General features: G+C 42.7%; 1 protein-coding gene across 2 annotated transcripts; it reads left to right on the top strand.

The window, feature by feature from the left end:
• Window positions 1–2,299: 2,299 nt before the first annotated feature.
• LOC115114175 (transcription initiation factor IIB) lies at window positions 2,300–14,685 on the top strand. 2 transcript variants are annotated; one of them, XM_029642225.2, is made up of 7 exons: window positions 2,300–2,383; window positions 3,784–3,896; window positions 11,937–12,070; window positions 12,359–12,505; window positions 12,662–12,791; window positions 13,121–13,402; window positions 13,701–14,685. In XM_029642225.2, the coding sequence occupies exons 1-7, from the start codon at window positions 2,367–2,369 to the stop codon at window positions 13,832–13,834; spliced, it is 957 nt and encodes a 318-aa protein (XP_029498085.1). In that variant the 5' UTR covers window positions 2,300–2,366; the 3' UTR covers window positions 13,835–14,685. The 2 variants fall into 2 exon arrangements, with proteins under 2 accessions (XP_029498085.1, XP_029498086.1); XM_029642226.2 differs by lacking the exon at window positions 2,300–2,383 and adding an exon at window positions 2,409–3,116.
• The last annotated feature ends 421 nt before the right edge of the window (window positions 14,686–15,106 follow it).

Raw genomic sequence — 15,106 nt, 5'->3', positions numbered from 1 at the left:
AGTGCCTGAGACCGTCTGAATCAGTAATCATGGCTGATAAAGAATGTCAACAGCCTGGGGTGGCTCAGGTGGGGAACAGTCAGTTGATGTAGGCTGATGTAAGAACCAATGGAGGCTGCCGGGGGGAGGATGGCACATAATAATGGCTGGAATGCAATAAAATGGCTGGAATGGAAGAGTTTCAAAACACATTATGTCTTTGATACCATTCCATTTACTCCATTCCGGACATTATCATGAGTCATCCTGGCCTCAGCAGTCTGCAGTCTGAACATGTAAATCAAATCAAATTGTATTTGTCACATGCGCCGAATACAGCAGGTGTAGACCTTACAGTGAAATGCTTACTTACAAGCCCAAACCAACAATGCAGTTAAAATATATATATAATAAACTTACAATATAAGAATAAGAAATAAAAGTAACAAATCATTAAAGAGCAGCAGTAAAATAACAATAGCGAGGCTATATACAGAGGGTACCGGTACAGAGTCAATGTGCGGGGGCACCGGTTAGTCAAGGTAATTGAGGTAATATGTACATGTAGGTAGAGTTATTAAAGTGACTATGCATAGATAATAACAGAGAGTAGCAGCAGTGTAAAAAAGGTGGTTGGGGGGGGCAATGCAAATAGTCTGGGTAGCCATTTGATTAGATGTTCAGGAGTCTTATCTCTTGGGGGTAGAAGCGGTTAAGAAGCCTCTTGGACCTAGACTTGGCGCTCCGGTACCACTTGCCATGTACTGTCTAGCTGTATGGTGTTCTGTGTGACTCATTGAGAGTGTTGTTTGTGTTTATCAGTGCAGATGAGATAATAACCATTGTGCTCAGATGGGACTCAGGGACTCACACCACACAGTGCTGGCAGCATTCCCCACAGTTGGATGAGATTGCTCACCAGGATGACGCATCGACCATTAGTGTGACATCATCACTAGTGTGTCACTAATGTGACACTAGTGTGTTGCTTGCATCAACCAGTGGTTGCGTGCCACGTCATTGACTGTGTCATCGACTGACAGATTGCTATAACGTATGCCACGTGGTTGATCGTGGCACTAGTTCCGACAAGCACGTGAACAATGTGATGTGGTCAGCTGACACGTCAAATACATATCCAGGCGTCCTGGTGTAAGATCTGGCAGATCTTGCCTTTCCTTTGAGAATCTCAGATATTCAGAGGAATGAATCTTTACATAATTGATATAGATTCATTCTGTATGTTAATTCATCATGAGACTTGAGTACAATAATAATGTGATTTAGTATTTAGCATTTGAAAGCCTGAAAGAGCCTTTAATAATGGCCGTATCTGACATTTTTGGATTTAGCTCCACCTGCTGTTGTCTTACAGGTGAAAGGAGAATAATTCTATTCACCTCCTACTAGTCTTCAATGTCATTGGACATCGTGCAATTGAATAAAATATGTGCTGCTGACAAGGCTTGTTTATTTATGGCAATGTAATCCATTAATCAATGTAATCCAAACAGCTCAAGGTGCATGCCACAGTCATTGTAATACAGTCATAAATGATTTGTGAAACATTTGATTTCTCTTTAAATTCTCTGTCGTCCAACCAGAGATTTTGAGGTCAATAGTACAGGGGTTGTGTCGGTGAGAGAGAATCAAGGCAATACAGTCCGAGACTAGCACGAGGATAGGGGCACAGGCTGGCACACAGAGACAATGCCGCCTCTGACAGCTTCATAGACAGGCCTGTCTGCTACGGCTCTTACAAAGTGAGACTGCTGTATTGGCTGCTCAGAGTTGAGTCAGTTTGTTGAATGGGGTTAAGTAAGGTTATGTCACTACCATTGCGGTTTGAGCACGTTTTCCAATTATGTTTTCCCATGTAGGCAACACGGTACACATAACCCAGCATGTAAGTGCTTTTTTCTTTAGTGTCTGGCAAGTGGAAATATTAATCTCTGATGGAAACAGGACTGGGGGATTTGTTCCAGCTGCCCAGCTTGAAGAGGTGTTAGCTAGTATTCATTGCAAAAATAACCCAGCATGTAATAATAAGATGACTTTTTCTTTATAAAGTTTGAGAGACACAAACACACAAAAATCTTGTTTGTTTAAATGGTTTCGCCTTTTGGTTACACTTGATTATCTTTATTCACTTCCATGTTATGCTCAGTGAGTAAATTTTATCAATTTTGAAGTGTCAAAAGCATTGAGCTGTGACAGTATATTATACTTTTACAAGTAGCCTACATCCAGTCCTCATATTTTAATCGCTTTTTTAAGTTTGAGCCTTTTGCCCTTCCGTCATCATTTAACCACGTGTGCCGAAAAAAATACATATATAAAAGGTAGAAGAAGCCATTGTTCGCGTTATAAAGAAGTAGCTAGCGAACATGGCATCAACAAGCCGGTGTGTACAATATGTATCCCAAGCTGTTTTCTGTGTTTTGCATCAGTGTCTTTTCATATGGGAAAGTGAAAGTTATTGATCAATGGGTGGTGACGGCGATTAACACGGAGAGACGCTTGTTTCTAAGTGTTTTCCATCATAGCCGCCGGAATGTCCATTACTGACTTTTAGCTAACCTTCGCTAGCCTACCAAAAACACTAACGTTATCAAATCACAATTTTACACATTGTCTCGATCCGCTATAACGTTAGGTAGCGCAACATGGTATCTAACTTCCAAATCATGATGCAAACGCGAGTGTCAATAAGCAATGTTTTTAGGGATGGGTGATGTCGCAACTTCGCAAGGTGATGTTGTCTGGCCAGCTCAGCTGGCTAAATCCAATTTGCTAGCTACATTAATGTATTTACAGTAGCCGAGTGTCAACGGACACCTAGACAGTGATTTAATCATGAGAAGTCATTCAGCCATTGAATAGAAAATTGTCACAAGGACACGGAAAGTTGATTGGGTTGTTTAACCAGCAATTTATTTCACTGGCTGTCTCAAAATATCTTGTTTTCACGTTTCACTAGCCAAAGGTTCCCACCAAGTCCGTTAGCTAAATGTTATGTTTTGGTATTGTAGAACCGAATTGGTGTCGAGGATGATTTTCTGAAACGCTGGAAGCCCATTTTTTTGGTCCCATTGTCCAACGTTTTTTGGCCACATCACCACAGAATCATAATTTAGGTTGGAAACTCATTTACATTATGTTGACACAATCGCTGCAATGGCTTTCTGTATTAGTCTTGTAGTATGCCTATTCCCCAGTTCATTTATCTTGCTATGCATATACATATTCGAAAAATAAACAAGTAACATAATGACTGGTGTTGATGCTTGTGAACAGTTACTGTTGTAAACCAGGCAGCCAGAATTGCTTTTGTTACATTGTATGTCATTTTCAGAATGTTTTTTTGTTTTTATAATATTACAGGTAAATATGATCCTCATATTTCTCAGATTAAAGGAAAGACAGTCTGGCATGCTTAACAATTTGTGTACAATTTTTTAAACGGCCTATAAGATTTCCATATCATTATCATAATTTGCCAACTCACTAAACAACATACTTCCTCACCTTGAGCAGTGTCAATCAGCTTTATCAACTGTGCAGTGTTCACTGAAGTGTATAGAGTTAAGTAAACTAATACCATGTCCTTGGCAGTAAACCCAATTTGTAAGTCGCTCTGGATAAGAGCGTCTGCTAAATGACTTAAATGTAAATGTAAATGTAAACCAGCATTATGGAGATAAGTACAATCACACCCAGTGCTGGGTTATCTCTCACTAGGCAGGGTCAAAGGTAAGAGGTCCCATGTTGGCTGACCTCTGGGATCTAATTCTTTACTTGCAGTGGAGACGGCCTGGCACTTCCTAAGGTGCAGTGCCCCAACCACCCAGACGCCATGCTGGTGGAAGACTACAGAGCAGGGGATATGATCTGCCCCGAGTGTGGCCTTGTAGTGGGTGAGTGATAGGCTGCACACACATAGCATATGTTTTACTATCCTTGCGGGGACCTAAAATGTATTTCCATTCAAAATCCTGCGTTCCCTAACCCTAACCTTAAGCCCTAAACCTAACCCTTATTGTGAACCTAAACCTAACCCTTATTGTAAACCTAAACCTAAATAGCGCAACATAACATACACAGAGGCCTTATGTGCTTTATTTTCTCTAATTTGCTTTCTTATAACCGACAAGGACTTTTGAACATCGGATCAGCAGTTACTTACCCCAATTCCGGCTTCAACTGTGACTCATCTGCCCTGGGCTCTTTCTGTAATTCTGACCCAATTTTCAGGGGGAACCCAAGAGAAATTGCCAGTGTTAGATGCATGTTAGGGGAAATCCTGGCGAGATTAAGGTGAAAGGAAAACCGGCTACCTCTTCCCTTCATTCTATTGGCCAATTGATAATAAGATGGATGACCTCCAGATCACGGCTTTGCTACCAACGGGACTCTCGAACCTGCAATATTCTCAGCTTTTTTCCCTCAAACCTGCAATATTTTCTGCTTTTTTAAAACATTGCTTTCGGACAAGACCCCCCATGGCTATCCAACTCGATGGATTCTCCATTAACCGAGCGGACAGGACAGTGGAGTCAGGGAAATTGAGAGGGGAGCGATGAGCCTCTTAATCAACAACAAATGGTGTTCTGACTCGAGCTCAGTGGTAGTCTCGACCCATTGTTCACAAGTCTTGGAATACCTGATTGTCAAATGCCGACCTTCTACCTCCCGAGGGAGTTTTCAGCTGTTATCGTGACTGTTGTATAAATTCCACGTCAGGACATGAAATCTAACAGGCTGGCACTTAACCAACTGTACGAGGCTGTAAACAAGCAAGAAAACGTACATCTGGCTTACAAGCTGGCTGCCTTGTTAATTCCAAGTCATTAAGACATGTGATGCCCAACTTCCATCAACATGTCTCCTTTGCCACTAGGGGCGATAGTCCTAGAGCACTGTTACTCTACCCACAAGCAAGCATACAAGGACCTCCCTCGTTCGCGATTCGGGCAAGTCAGATCATGACTCCTGCTTCCTTTTTGGAAGCAGAAGCTCAAACAATACCCGTGACTCGTTCCATTGAGAAATGGTCATCAGAATCAGAGATTATGCTACAGGATTGCTTTGCAAGCGCTGATTGGAATATGTTCCGATACTCCGCCTATAACATCGATGAGCTAACCACCTCTGTCACTGGCTTCATAAGGAAATGCATTGGCGACATCCCAACAGTGAAGGGTCGCTGCTTCCCCAATCAAAAGTCCCTGGAGTAACAAAGAGGTTGGCGTTAAACTAAAGGACAGGGCTACTGCACATAGAGCCATCGCAGACAACCCTGATGCTACGGCTGAGGACAGGAACAAGTGCAAGAAGTCCCCTACGACCTCCGTAGAGTCGTCAACGATCAAATCAAAAGGACAATATAGGAATAAAGTGGAATCAGATTACACAGGCTCCGTCGCATGTGGCAGGGGCTACAGACCGTTACGGATTACAAAGGAAGACCCAGACGGGATCTGCCCAACGATACCTCTCTACTAGACAAACTCAACGCATTTTATGCATGCTTCGACAATAACAACACCATACCGTGCGTGAGAGTCCTCACCGAACCAGAGGACTGGGTGATCTCACTCTCTGAGGCCGACGTAAGGTCTTTAATCAAGTCAACACTCGCAAGGCTGCGGGGCCGGATGGTATTCCAGGGTGCTTTCTCAGAGCATATGCAGATCAGCTGGCAGACATATTCACAGTAATTTTCAACCTCTCCTTGTCCCAGTCTGTAATCCCCACATGTTTTAAGATGGCCACCATCATTCCTGTTCCCAAGAACTCTAAGGCTTCATGCCACAATGACTACCGCTCTGTAGCACTCACATCTGTAATCATGAATTGCTTTGAAAGGCTGGTAATGGCACACAATAACTCGATCATCCCAGACACCCTAGACCCTCTCGATTTGCATTCCGCCCGAACATATCCATAGACGACGCAATCTCAATTGCACTCCACACTGCCCTCACCCACCTAAATAAGAGGAATACCTACTTGAGAATGCTGTTCATTGACTACAGCTCAGCGTTCAACGCTATTGTCCACTCCAAGCTCGTCACCAAGCTTAGGACCCTGGGACTGAACACCTCCCTCTGCAACTGGATCCTGGACTTCCTGGGCCGACTCCAGATAGTGAGGGTAGGCAACATCACGGCCGCCACACTGACCCCACGGTGACCCTCAACACCCCCTGTTCACCCACGACTGCGACTCCGACATCAAGTTTGCTGATGACACGACGGTGGTAGGCCTGATCACTGGTGGCGGGAGGTGGTCAGTGACCTGGCAGTGTGGTGCCGGGACAACAAACTCTCAACGTCATACTGATAACAAGTTCAAACAGGTGCCATTAATACAGGTAACGAGTGGAGGACAGAGGAGCCTCTTAAAGAAGAAGTTACAGGTCTGTGAGAGCCAGAAATCTTGCTTGTTTGTAGGTGACCAAATACTTATTTTCCACCATAATTTGCAAATAAATTCATTAAAAATCCTACAATGTGATTTTCTGGATTTTTTTCCTTCTCATTTTGTCTGTCATAGTTGGAGTGCACCTATAATGAAAATTACAGGCCTCTCTCATCTTTTTAAGTGGGAGAACTTGCACAATTGGTGGCTGACTAAATACTTTTTTTGCCCCACTGTATCTACCTCTATCACTCCAGTATTCCTACACGTTGTTTGTTCTGTATGGTATTGGAACTGACCTTGTATATAGCGATTACTTTCTCGTTGTCTTATTTATTTTCTTTATTTCTTGTGTGTTTTTGTTCTTCCTCGTGTTATTTGTACTACATTGATATTGATCGCTGGATTGTTGGGTTTAGAAAGGCATTTCACTGTACTTCTGGGCCTACACTTCTACAGACACAGTCCTAACCTCTAGTTCAGGGGGAGTGATGTGTTTGTGATGTGACTTGAGCAGCAAGGCCCTTACAGATGTTCTCCAGCGATTTTTGAATTGTTCATGTTGAAAAGATATATCCCAAGTATAAATACAGTAAAGTACACACATGAAAGGGTAAAAAAAAAGAAATTGGGAGCAGAGGGGGACTAAAGACGTCATGTATGACCTGTCACATAGCTAGAGTGCATAATACCAGGAAATGATAGAAACATAACATCACGTCAAAGATGCAATAGAATCAAATCTGTCCACGCCTCCCTTAGACGGCCTTGGAAAAGCCACCCTAGTTAGTGCAACAGATTGCATTACAGGGCTCTATCTGAACGGAACAGTCCTATGGGACTCCCATTTTGAGTCCCATTCGGAAAGTATTCAGACCCCGTTATAGCCTTTTTTCTCAAATGGATTAAATTGTTCCCCCCCTCTCATCAATCTACACACAATACCCCATAATGACAAAGCAAAGACATGTTTTTAGATTTTTTGCAAATGTATAAAAAATATTACAGTTACATAAGTATTCAGACCCTTTACTCAGTACTTTGTTGAAGCACCTTTGGCAGCGTTTACAGCCTACAGAGTCTTCTTGGGTATGACGCTACAAGCTTGGCATACCTGTATTTGGGGAGTTTCTCCCATTCTTCTCTGACACTCTGTCAGGTTTGATGGGGAGCATCACTGCACAGCTATTTTCAGTTCTCTCCAGAGATGTTCGACCAGGGTCAAGTTCCTGGCTTTGGCTGGGCGACTCAAGGACATTCAGACTTGTCCCGAAGCCACTCCTGCGTTGTCTTGGCTGTGTGCTTAGGGTCGTTAACCTTTATTTAACTTGGCAAGTCAGTTAAGAACAAATTCTTTTTTTACAATGACTGCCAAACCCTCCCCTAATCCGGACGGTGCTGGGCCAATTGTGCACCACCCTATGGGATTCCCGATCATGGCCTGTTGTGAAACAGCCCAGGATCAAACAAGGGTCTGTACTGACGCCTCTAGCACTGAGATGCAGTGGCTTAGACCGCTGCACCACTCGGGAGCTTGGGTTTTCATCAAGGATCTCTCTGTACTTTGGTCCTTTCATCTTTCCCTCGATCCTGACTAGACTTCCAGTACCTGCCGCTGAAAAACATCCCGGCAGCATGACGCTGCCACACCAATGCTTCACCGTAGGGATGGTGCCAGGTTTCCTCCAGAAGTGACACTTGGCATTCAGGCCAACGAGTTCAATCTTGGTTTCATCAGACCAGAAAATCTTGTTTCTCATGGTCTGAGAATCCTTTAGGTGCCTTTTGGAAAATTCTTGTGCCTTTTACTGAGGAGTGTCTTCCGTCTGGCCACTCTACCATAAAGGCCTGATTGGTGGAGTGCTGCAGAGGTGGTTGTCCTTCTGGAAGATTCTCCCATCTCCACAGAGGAAGTCTAGAGCTCTGTAAGAGTGACCATCGGGTTCTTGGTCACCTCCCTGATCAAGGCCCCTCTCCACCGATTGCTTGGTTTGGCCGGGCTGCCAGCTCTAAGAAGAGTGTTGGTGGTTCCAAACTTCTTCCATTTAAGAATTATGGATATCACTGTGTACTTTGGGACCTTCAATTCTGCAGAAATGTTTTGGTACCCTTCCCCAGATCTGTGCCTCAACACAATCCTGTCTCTGAGCTCTACGGACAATTCCTTTGACCTCGTGGCTTGGTTTTTGCTCTGACATGCACTGTCAACTGTGCGGTGTGTGCCTTTCCAAGTCATGTCCACAGGTGGACTCCAAGTTGTAGAAACATCTCAAGGATGATCCATGGAAACAGGATGGACCTGAGTCTCATAGCAAAGGGTCGGAATACTTATGTACAGTTGAAGTCGGACGTTACATACACCTTAGCCAAATACATTTAAACTCAGTTATTCACAATTCCTGACATTTAATCCTATTAAAAACCCCTGTCTTAGGTCAGTTAGGATCACCACTTTATTTTAAGAATGTGAAATGTCAGAATAATAGTTGAGAGTGATGATTTATTTCAGCTTTTATTTTTTTCATCACATTCTCAGTGGGTCAGAAGTTTACATTCACTCAATTAGTATTTGGTAGCATTGTCTTTAAATTGTTTAACTTGGATGAAACGTTTCGGGTAGCCTTCCTCAAGCTTCCCACAATAAGTTGGGTGAATTTTGGCCCATTCCTCCTGACAGAACTGGTGTAACTGAGTCAGGTTTGTAGGCCTCCTTGCTCGCACACGCCTTTTCAGTTCTGCCCACAAATTTTCTATAGGATTGAGGTCAGGGCTTTGTGATGGCCACTCCAATACCTTGACTTTGTTGTCTTTAAGCCATTTTACCACAACTTTGGAAGTATGCTTGGGGTCATTGTCCATTTGGAAGACCCATTTGCGACCAAGCTTGAACTTCCTGTCTGATGTCTTGAGATGTTGCTTCAAAATATCCACATAATTTTCCATCCTCATGATGCCTTCTATTTTGTGAAGTGCACCAGTCCCTCCTGCAGCAAAGCACCCCCACAACATGATGCTGCCACCCCTGTGCTTCACAGTTGGGATGGTGTTCATCGGCTTGCAAGCCTCCCCCTTTTTCCTCCAAACATAATGATGGTCATTATTGCCAAACAGTTCTATTTTTGTTTCATCAGACCAGAGGACATTTCTCCAAAAAGTACGATGTGGGGTTGCAAACCGAAGTCTGGCTTTTTTTATGGCGGTTTTTGAGCAGTGGCTTCTTCCTTGCAGAGCGGCCTTTCAGGTTATGTCGATATAGGACTTGTTTTACTGTGGATATAGATACTTTTGTACCTGTTTCCTCCAGCATCTTCACAAGGTCCTTTGCTGTTGTTCTGGGATTGATTTACACTTTTCGCACCAAAGTACGTTCATCTCTAGGAGACAGAACGCATCTCCTTCCTGAGCGGTATGACGGCTGCGTTGTCCCATGGTGTTTATACTTGCGTACTATTGTTTGTACAGACGAACGTGGTACCTTCAGGCGTTTGGAAATTGCTCCCAGGGATGAACCAGACTTGTGGAGGTCTACAATTGTTTTCTGAGGTCTTGGCTGATTTCTTTTGATCTTCCCATTATGTCAAGAAAAGAGGCACTGAGTTTGAAGGTAGGCCTTGAAATACATCCACAGGTCCCCCTCAACTGGCTCAAATTATGCCAATTAGCTTATCAGAAACTTCTAAAGCCATGACATCATTTTCTGGACTTTTCCAAGCTGTTTAAAGGCACAGTCAACTTAGTGTATGTAAACTTCTGACCCACTGGAATTGTGATACAGTGAATTATAAGTGAAATAATCTGTCTATAAACAATTTCTGGAAAAATGACTTGTGTCATGCACAAAGTAGATGTCCTTACCGACTTGCCAAAACTATAGTTTGTTAAAAAGAAATTTGTGGAGTGGCTGAAATACAAGTTTTAATGACTCCAACCTAAGTGTATGTAAACTTCCGACTTCAACTGTATGTATATTATGGTGTGTGTATAGATATTATGGACAGTATATGAATGGAAAAGTTGTGTACAGCAGTAATTATATAGGATGATCATTGACGAGAATACAGTATGTACATTTGAAGTGGGTCAAACAGTAAACATGATTAAAGTGACGTAAAACACTGCCTGAAAATCGCCCATCATTTACCTGTTATGGTGACAATGGTGACAACGCCCTTATTTGCTGTATACTTTGGTATTAGGACGACGTAGTGTCTAAAGGAAATAGCAATGGCAAACATGATCAAATGTCTTTGGAGGTGTCGGCAGAATGTTTCCTTTTGAAGTGACATTTGTTGTATCCTTTCTGACCGTTTCTGAAAGACAAAAACAATTGGAAATAGGACTGTAAACAGATCGCTTGAATTCAGTGATGTTTTGCTTTAAAAAAAATCCCGAACAGATGGTGCATTCGGGAAAGTATTCAGACCCCTTCCCGTTTGCCACATTTTGTTACGTTTCAGACATATTCTAAAATTGATCAAATAAAAACATATCCTAATCTACACTCTGAATTATAAGTGAAATTATCTGTCTAAAAAATTGTTGGACAAATTACTTTTTGGACAAATTACTTTTGTCATGCAGAAAGTAGATGTCCTAACCGTCTTGCCAAAACTATAGTTTGTTTACAAGAAATTTGTGGAGTGGTTGAAAAATGAGTTTTAATGACTCCAACCTAAGTGTATGTAAACTTCCGATTTCAACTGTAGTTACTATTCTTATTTACATTTATTAAGTGTTGGTCCTGGTCCCAGTGTCACTGAATACCGCTTCCCTTCCTAATATTCAATATCCTCTTCTCTTTTTGTCACAAAAGGAAGGACTTAAATAATTAAAATAATGCTTCCACCAAGTTATTTTATTTAACAAGTCAAGTCAGTTAAGAACAAACGGCCTACCAGAAGGAAAAAGGCGTCCTGCGGAGGGACGGGGGTAGATAAAATAAATAAAAATAAAATAAAAATATAGTACAAAACGCACATCACGACAAGAGAGACACCACAACACAAAGAGAGACCTAAAGACAACAACATAGCATGGCAGCAGCACATGAAAACACAACATGGTAGCAGCACAACACATGGTACAAACATTATTTTGCACAGACAACAGCACAAAGGGCAGGAAAGTAGAGACAACAATACATCACGCTATTATGCTATGATGGTGAAATCAATACAGTGGGTGCTTGGTGTTTATCGCTTTTACCTCCTTTATATATTCATGTAAGTGCTCAAGGAGATAAAGTAAGGTAAATGTGGAAAGGAAGTGGTTTAAACGTATTTGAGCTTAGCCCCATGTAGATTTTCATTTAACTAGGCAAGTCGGTTAAGAACAAATTCTTATTTACAATGACGGCATAACCCCGGCCAAACCCTAACAAGGACGACGCTGGGCCAATTGTGCGCCGCCCTATGGGACTCCCAATCACGGCCGGTTGTGATACCGCTTGGAATCGAACCAGGGTCTGTAGTGACGCCTCTAGCACTTAGACCGCTGCGCCACTCGGGAGCCCAGTAATGTGTGTGGTTTCCCAGGTGACAGGGTGATTGACGTCGGCTCAGAGTGGAGGACCTTCACCAATGAGAAAGCCACCAAAGACCCGTCTAGAGTGGGCGACGCCCAGAACCCACTCCTCAACGGGGGAGACTTGACCACCATGATCAGCAAGGTAAGTACACACATTGGCCATCTTACTTGGCGTCACAACTGGCACAGAGGCCCTGCCACCTAGCTATAGTCACCACTTAAAGAGAAAGATGCTTAAAACAATTTTTATGTTTGTGGTCTTAGTGGCGCCAGACAAAGAAATTAAATGAAAATAAAATGTCTGCTTTTTTTGTGTGATATGGCCTTCATCAGGTTCCATAAGTTTCCATAAGATACTTAATTAACGTAAGATTTACCAGGTAGTAAGTCTATATCACTAATGGTTCCAACAATTCTGTTGTCACCATAGGGAACAGGCGCGGCTAGTTTTGACGAGTTCGGCAACTCCAAGTACCAGAACCGGCGGACCATGAGCAGTTCAGACCGTGCCATGCTTAACGCCTTCAAAGAGATTACCACCATGGCCGACCGGATCAACCTACCAAGGAATATCATAGTGAGTCCCGTTCTCTCTTCTACTTTCATTTGTTTAGCTTTTGTGGAACCTAGTAGCTAACTTTCCAAAACTCAAGTTCTTTAGCAGGTTTTCTCTGAACTAAACTATATGATTGTTCACAGCAAACTGAGGGTAAATGTTGTCTTTGACCCACAGGACCGAACAAATAACTTATTTAAGCAAGTGTACGAACAGAAGAGCCTGAAGGGGCGGGCCAACGACGCCATCGCATCAGCCTGCCTTTACATCGCCTGCAGACAAGAGGGCGTGCCTCGGACGTTTAAAGGTGAGATCCTCTAAAGAGGATGTTTAGAGCATGGAATTACATATCGAATCATCTATATCATCTATGGTTTTAAGATCATATTAGCATGTTCCAAGCAACGTCTTAGAGTGAGTGCTTGTGCTGGTTGTTTCCGTTGCTACAAATCTTAAATCAAGACTTCACGGTTATGAAATTGACCTGGAATTGTGTTCATTAGGCACCAAACAGAGGAAAACTGACTGAAACAGGGATTTTTATTTTAGTTTTCAAATGTTCTCTCTTGCATGTCTTATTAAAACGTCCCTGAAGGTTTCACTAATGACTCCCTTGTTGTCATCCATGTCCCGCAGAGATCTGCGCCGTGTCCCGCATCTCCAAGAAGGAGATCGGCCGCTGCTTCAAGCTGATCCTCAAGGCCCTGGAGACCAGCGTGGACCTCATCACCACCGGAGACTTCATGTCCCGCTTCTGCTCCAACCTGGGCCTGCCGAAGCAGGTGCAGATGGCGGCCACCTACATCGCCCGGAAGGCCGTGGAGCAGGACCTGGTGCCCGGCAGAAGCCCCATCTCTGTGGCCGCCGCCGCCATCTACATGGCCTCCCAGGCCTCCGCTGAGAAGAAGACCCAGAAAGGTGAGGTTGTGGAGATAGTGGTGGTGGTTGTCTTTTTAAGGTCTTCTTGATGGGCTGAATCTGAACTATTTGTGTTTGTCTATAAACTTTAAAACACGGTTCAGTACATTTCAGGCACGAACAACAGCACAACAGTGTGCCGTTTGTGGTCCACACGTGTATTTCTGACTTGAGAGCTCACGCAAACTGTTTCTGAATGTTCAGGAACTCATATTTCTGAGAACACAATTATCACCAATGGTCTGAAGACTTAAAGCACCAGTAGTCATTTCTGCAAATCCTCTTCCTTTTTGGACAGAGATCGGAGACATTGCCGGTGTGGCAGACGTCACAATCAGACAGTCGTACCGACTCATCTACCCCCGTGCTGCTGACCTCTTCCCCCCGGACTTCAAATTCGACACCCCTGTGGACAAACTGCCCCAGCTGTGAAGACCCACTCGCCCCGATGACACTTTAAAGGTTATTTTTCTAGTTTTTAATCTATTAGCAATTTTTTCCCCCTTGTTAATTAACCCTACCCTGGGGCGGCAGGGTAGAGCGTTGGACTAGTAACCGGAAGGTTGCAAGTTCAAACCCCCGAGCTGACAAGGTACAAATCTGTCGTTCTGCCCCTGAACAGGCAGTTAACCCACTGTTCCTAGGCTGTCATTGAAAATAAGAATTTGTTCTTAACTGACTTGCCTAGTAAAATAAAGGTCAAAGATAAAATAAATATAATAAACGTAAGACTTCAGGCCATTGTGAAGGCACTTTTTGCAGGAATACAGACAAGTACAGGACACACATTCCAATACTTAAAAAAAAATGAGATTGCAAACTGTACTTACAGTATTTCATTTGAGTGTATATATACTGTATATATGTCCAAGTGGGAAAATGTAATTGGTGCTTGCAATATTAGTCTGGTTTCATACTATATACATTTTCTTTTGTAGGAAATGCAGGTTCTATTTTGTTAGCTTGTTTGCTTTGTATTAAGTAAATCAAATGCTTTTCTGAAAAGTGTGTTGAAAACCTCATGCATTGATTAACATTCAACTTTGTTTACAGAATGAGATTTTTTCTGTGTGTTGACTCTAATATTGCTTATGTACCATTTGGAGTGTTAAGAAACTTTTCTGTATTACTAAGCTGAAGTTCCAGTACATTGAGTACATTGATCAGTACCTCTCTGGACTTCGAGGACAGCCCAAGTTCATATAGTTTCAGCTAGTCTCGTTCCCACTGCCTGGTGTACAGTTGTGGGCCTAGCATAGCAAATAAAGCAAGCGTTCAACACACCATTGCATCTTAAAAAAATAACATATTTTAAGGGAGTCAAAGGTCATCTGGCTTTCATTACATCACGTATTTGCAAAGTTGAACATGACTGAAGGTTACACTGTAGCTTAATAAGGGGAACTTGCTTTCAATGCTTCTCCTGGATTAATGAAGGTAAATTAGTGCCAACTACTTTTCTGCCAGAGATACTTAAGACAGATCCCATTTTAGTTATCCACTTACCTTGACTTCAAAGGATCATGCACTGAACAAAAATATAAATGCAACATGTAAAGTGTTGGTCCCATGAGCTGAAATAAAACATGTTCCATTATTTCTCTCAAATTTTGTGCACAAATGTTTATATCCCTGTTAGTGAGCATTTCTCATTTTGCCAAGATAATCCATCCACCTAACAGGGGTGGCATATCAAGAAGCTGA

The sequence above is a fragment of the Oncorhynchus nerka genome, linkage group LG9b, assembly GCF_034236695.1.
Source record: "Oncorhynchus nerka isolate Pitt River linkage group LG9b, Oner_Uvic_2.0, whole genome shotgun sequence".
NCBI classification, from domain to species: domain Eukaryota; kingdom Metazoa; phylum Chordata; class Actinopteri; order Salmoniformes; family Salmonidae; genus Oncorhynchus; species Oncorhynchus nerka.
The sequence above is the reverse complement of the archived record's forward strand: the minus strand, read 5'-3'. Positions and strand labels throughout refer to the sequence as shown.

What these genes read in the sequence shown, in the direction of transcription:
- LOC115114175 (XM_029642225.2), top strand. An exon ending in CGAGTGTGGCCTTGTAGTGG is followed by an intron (nt 3,897 to 11,936) that starts GTGAGTGATAGG and finishes GTGGTTTCCCAG; the next exon opens with GTGACAGGGTGATTGACGTC. An exon ending in CGTGCCTCGGACGTTTAAAG is followed by an intron (nt 12,792 to 13,120) that starts GTGAGATCCTCT and finishes CATGTCCCGCAG; the next exon opens with AGATCTGCGCCGTGTCCCGC.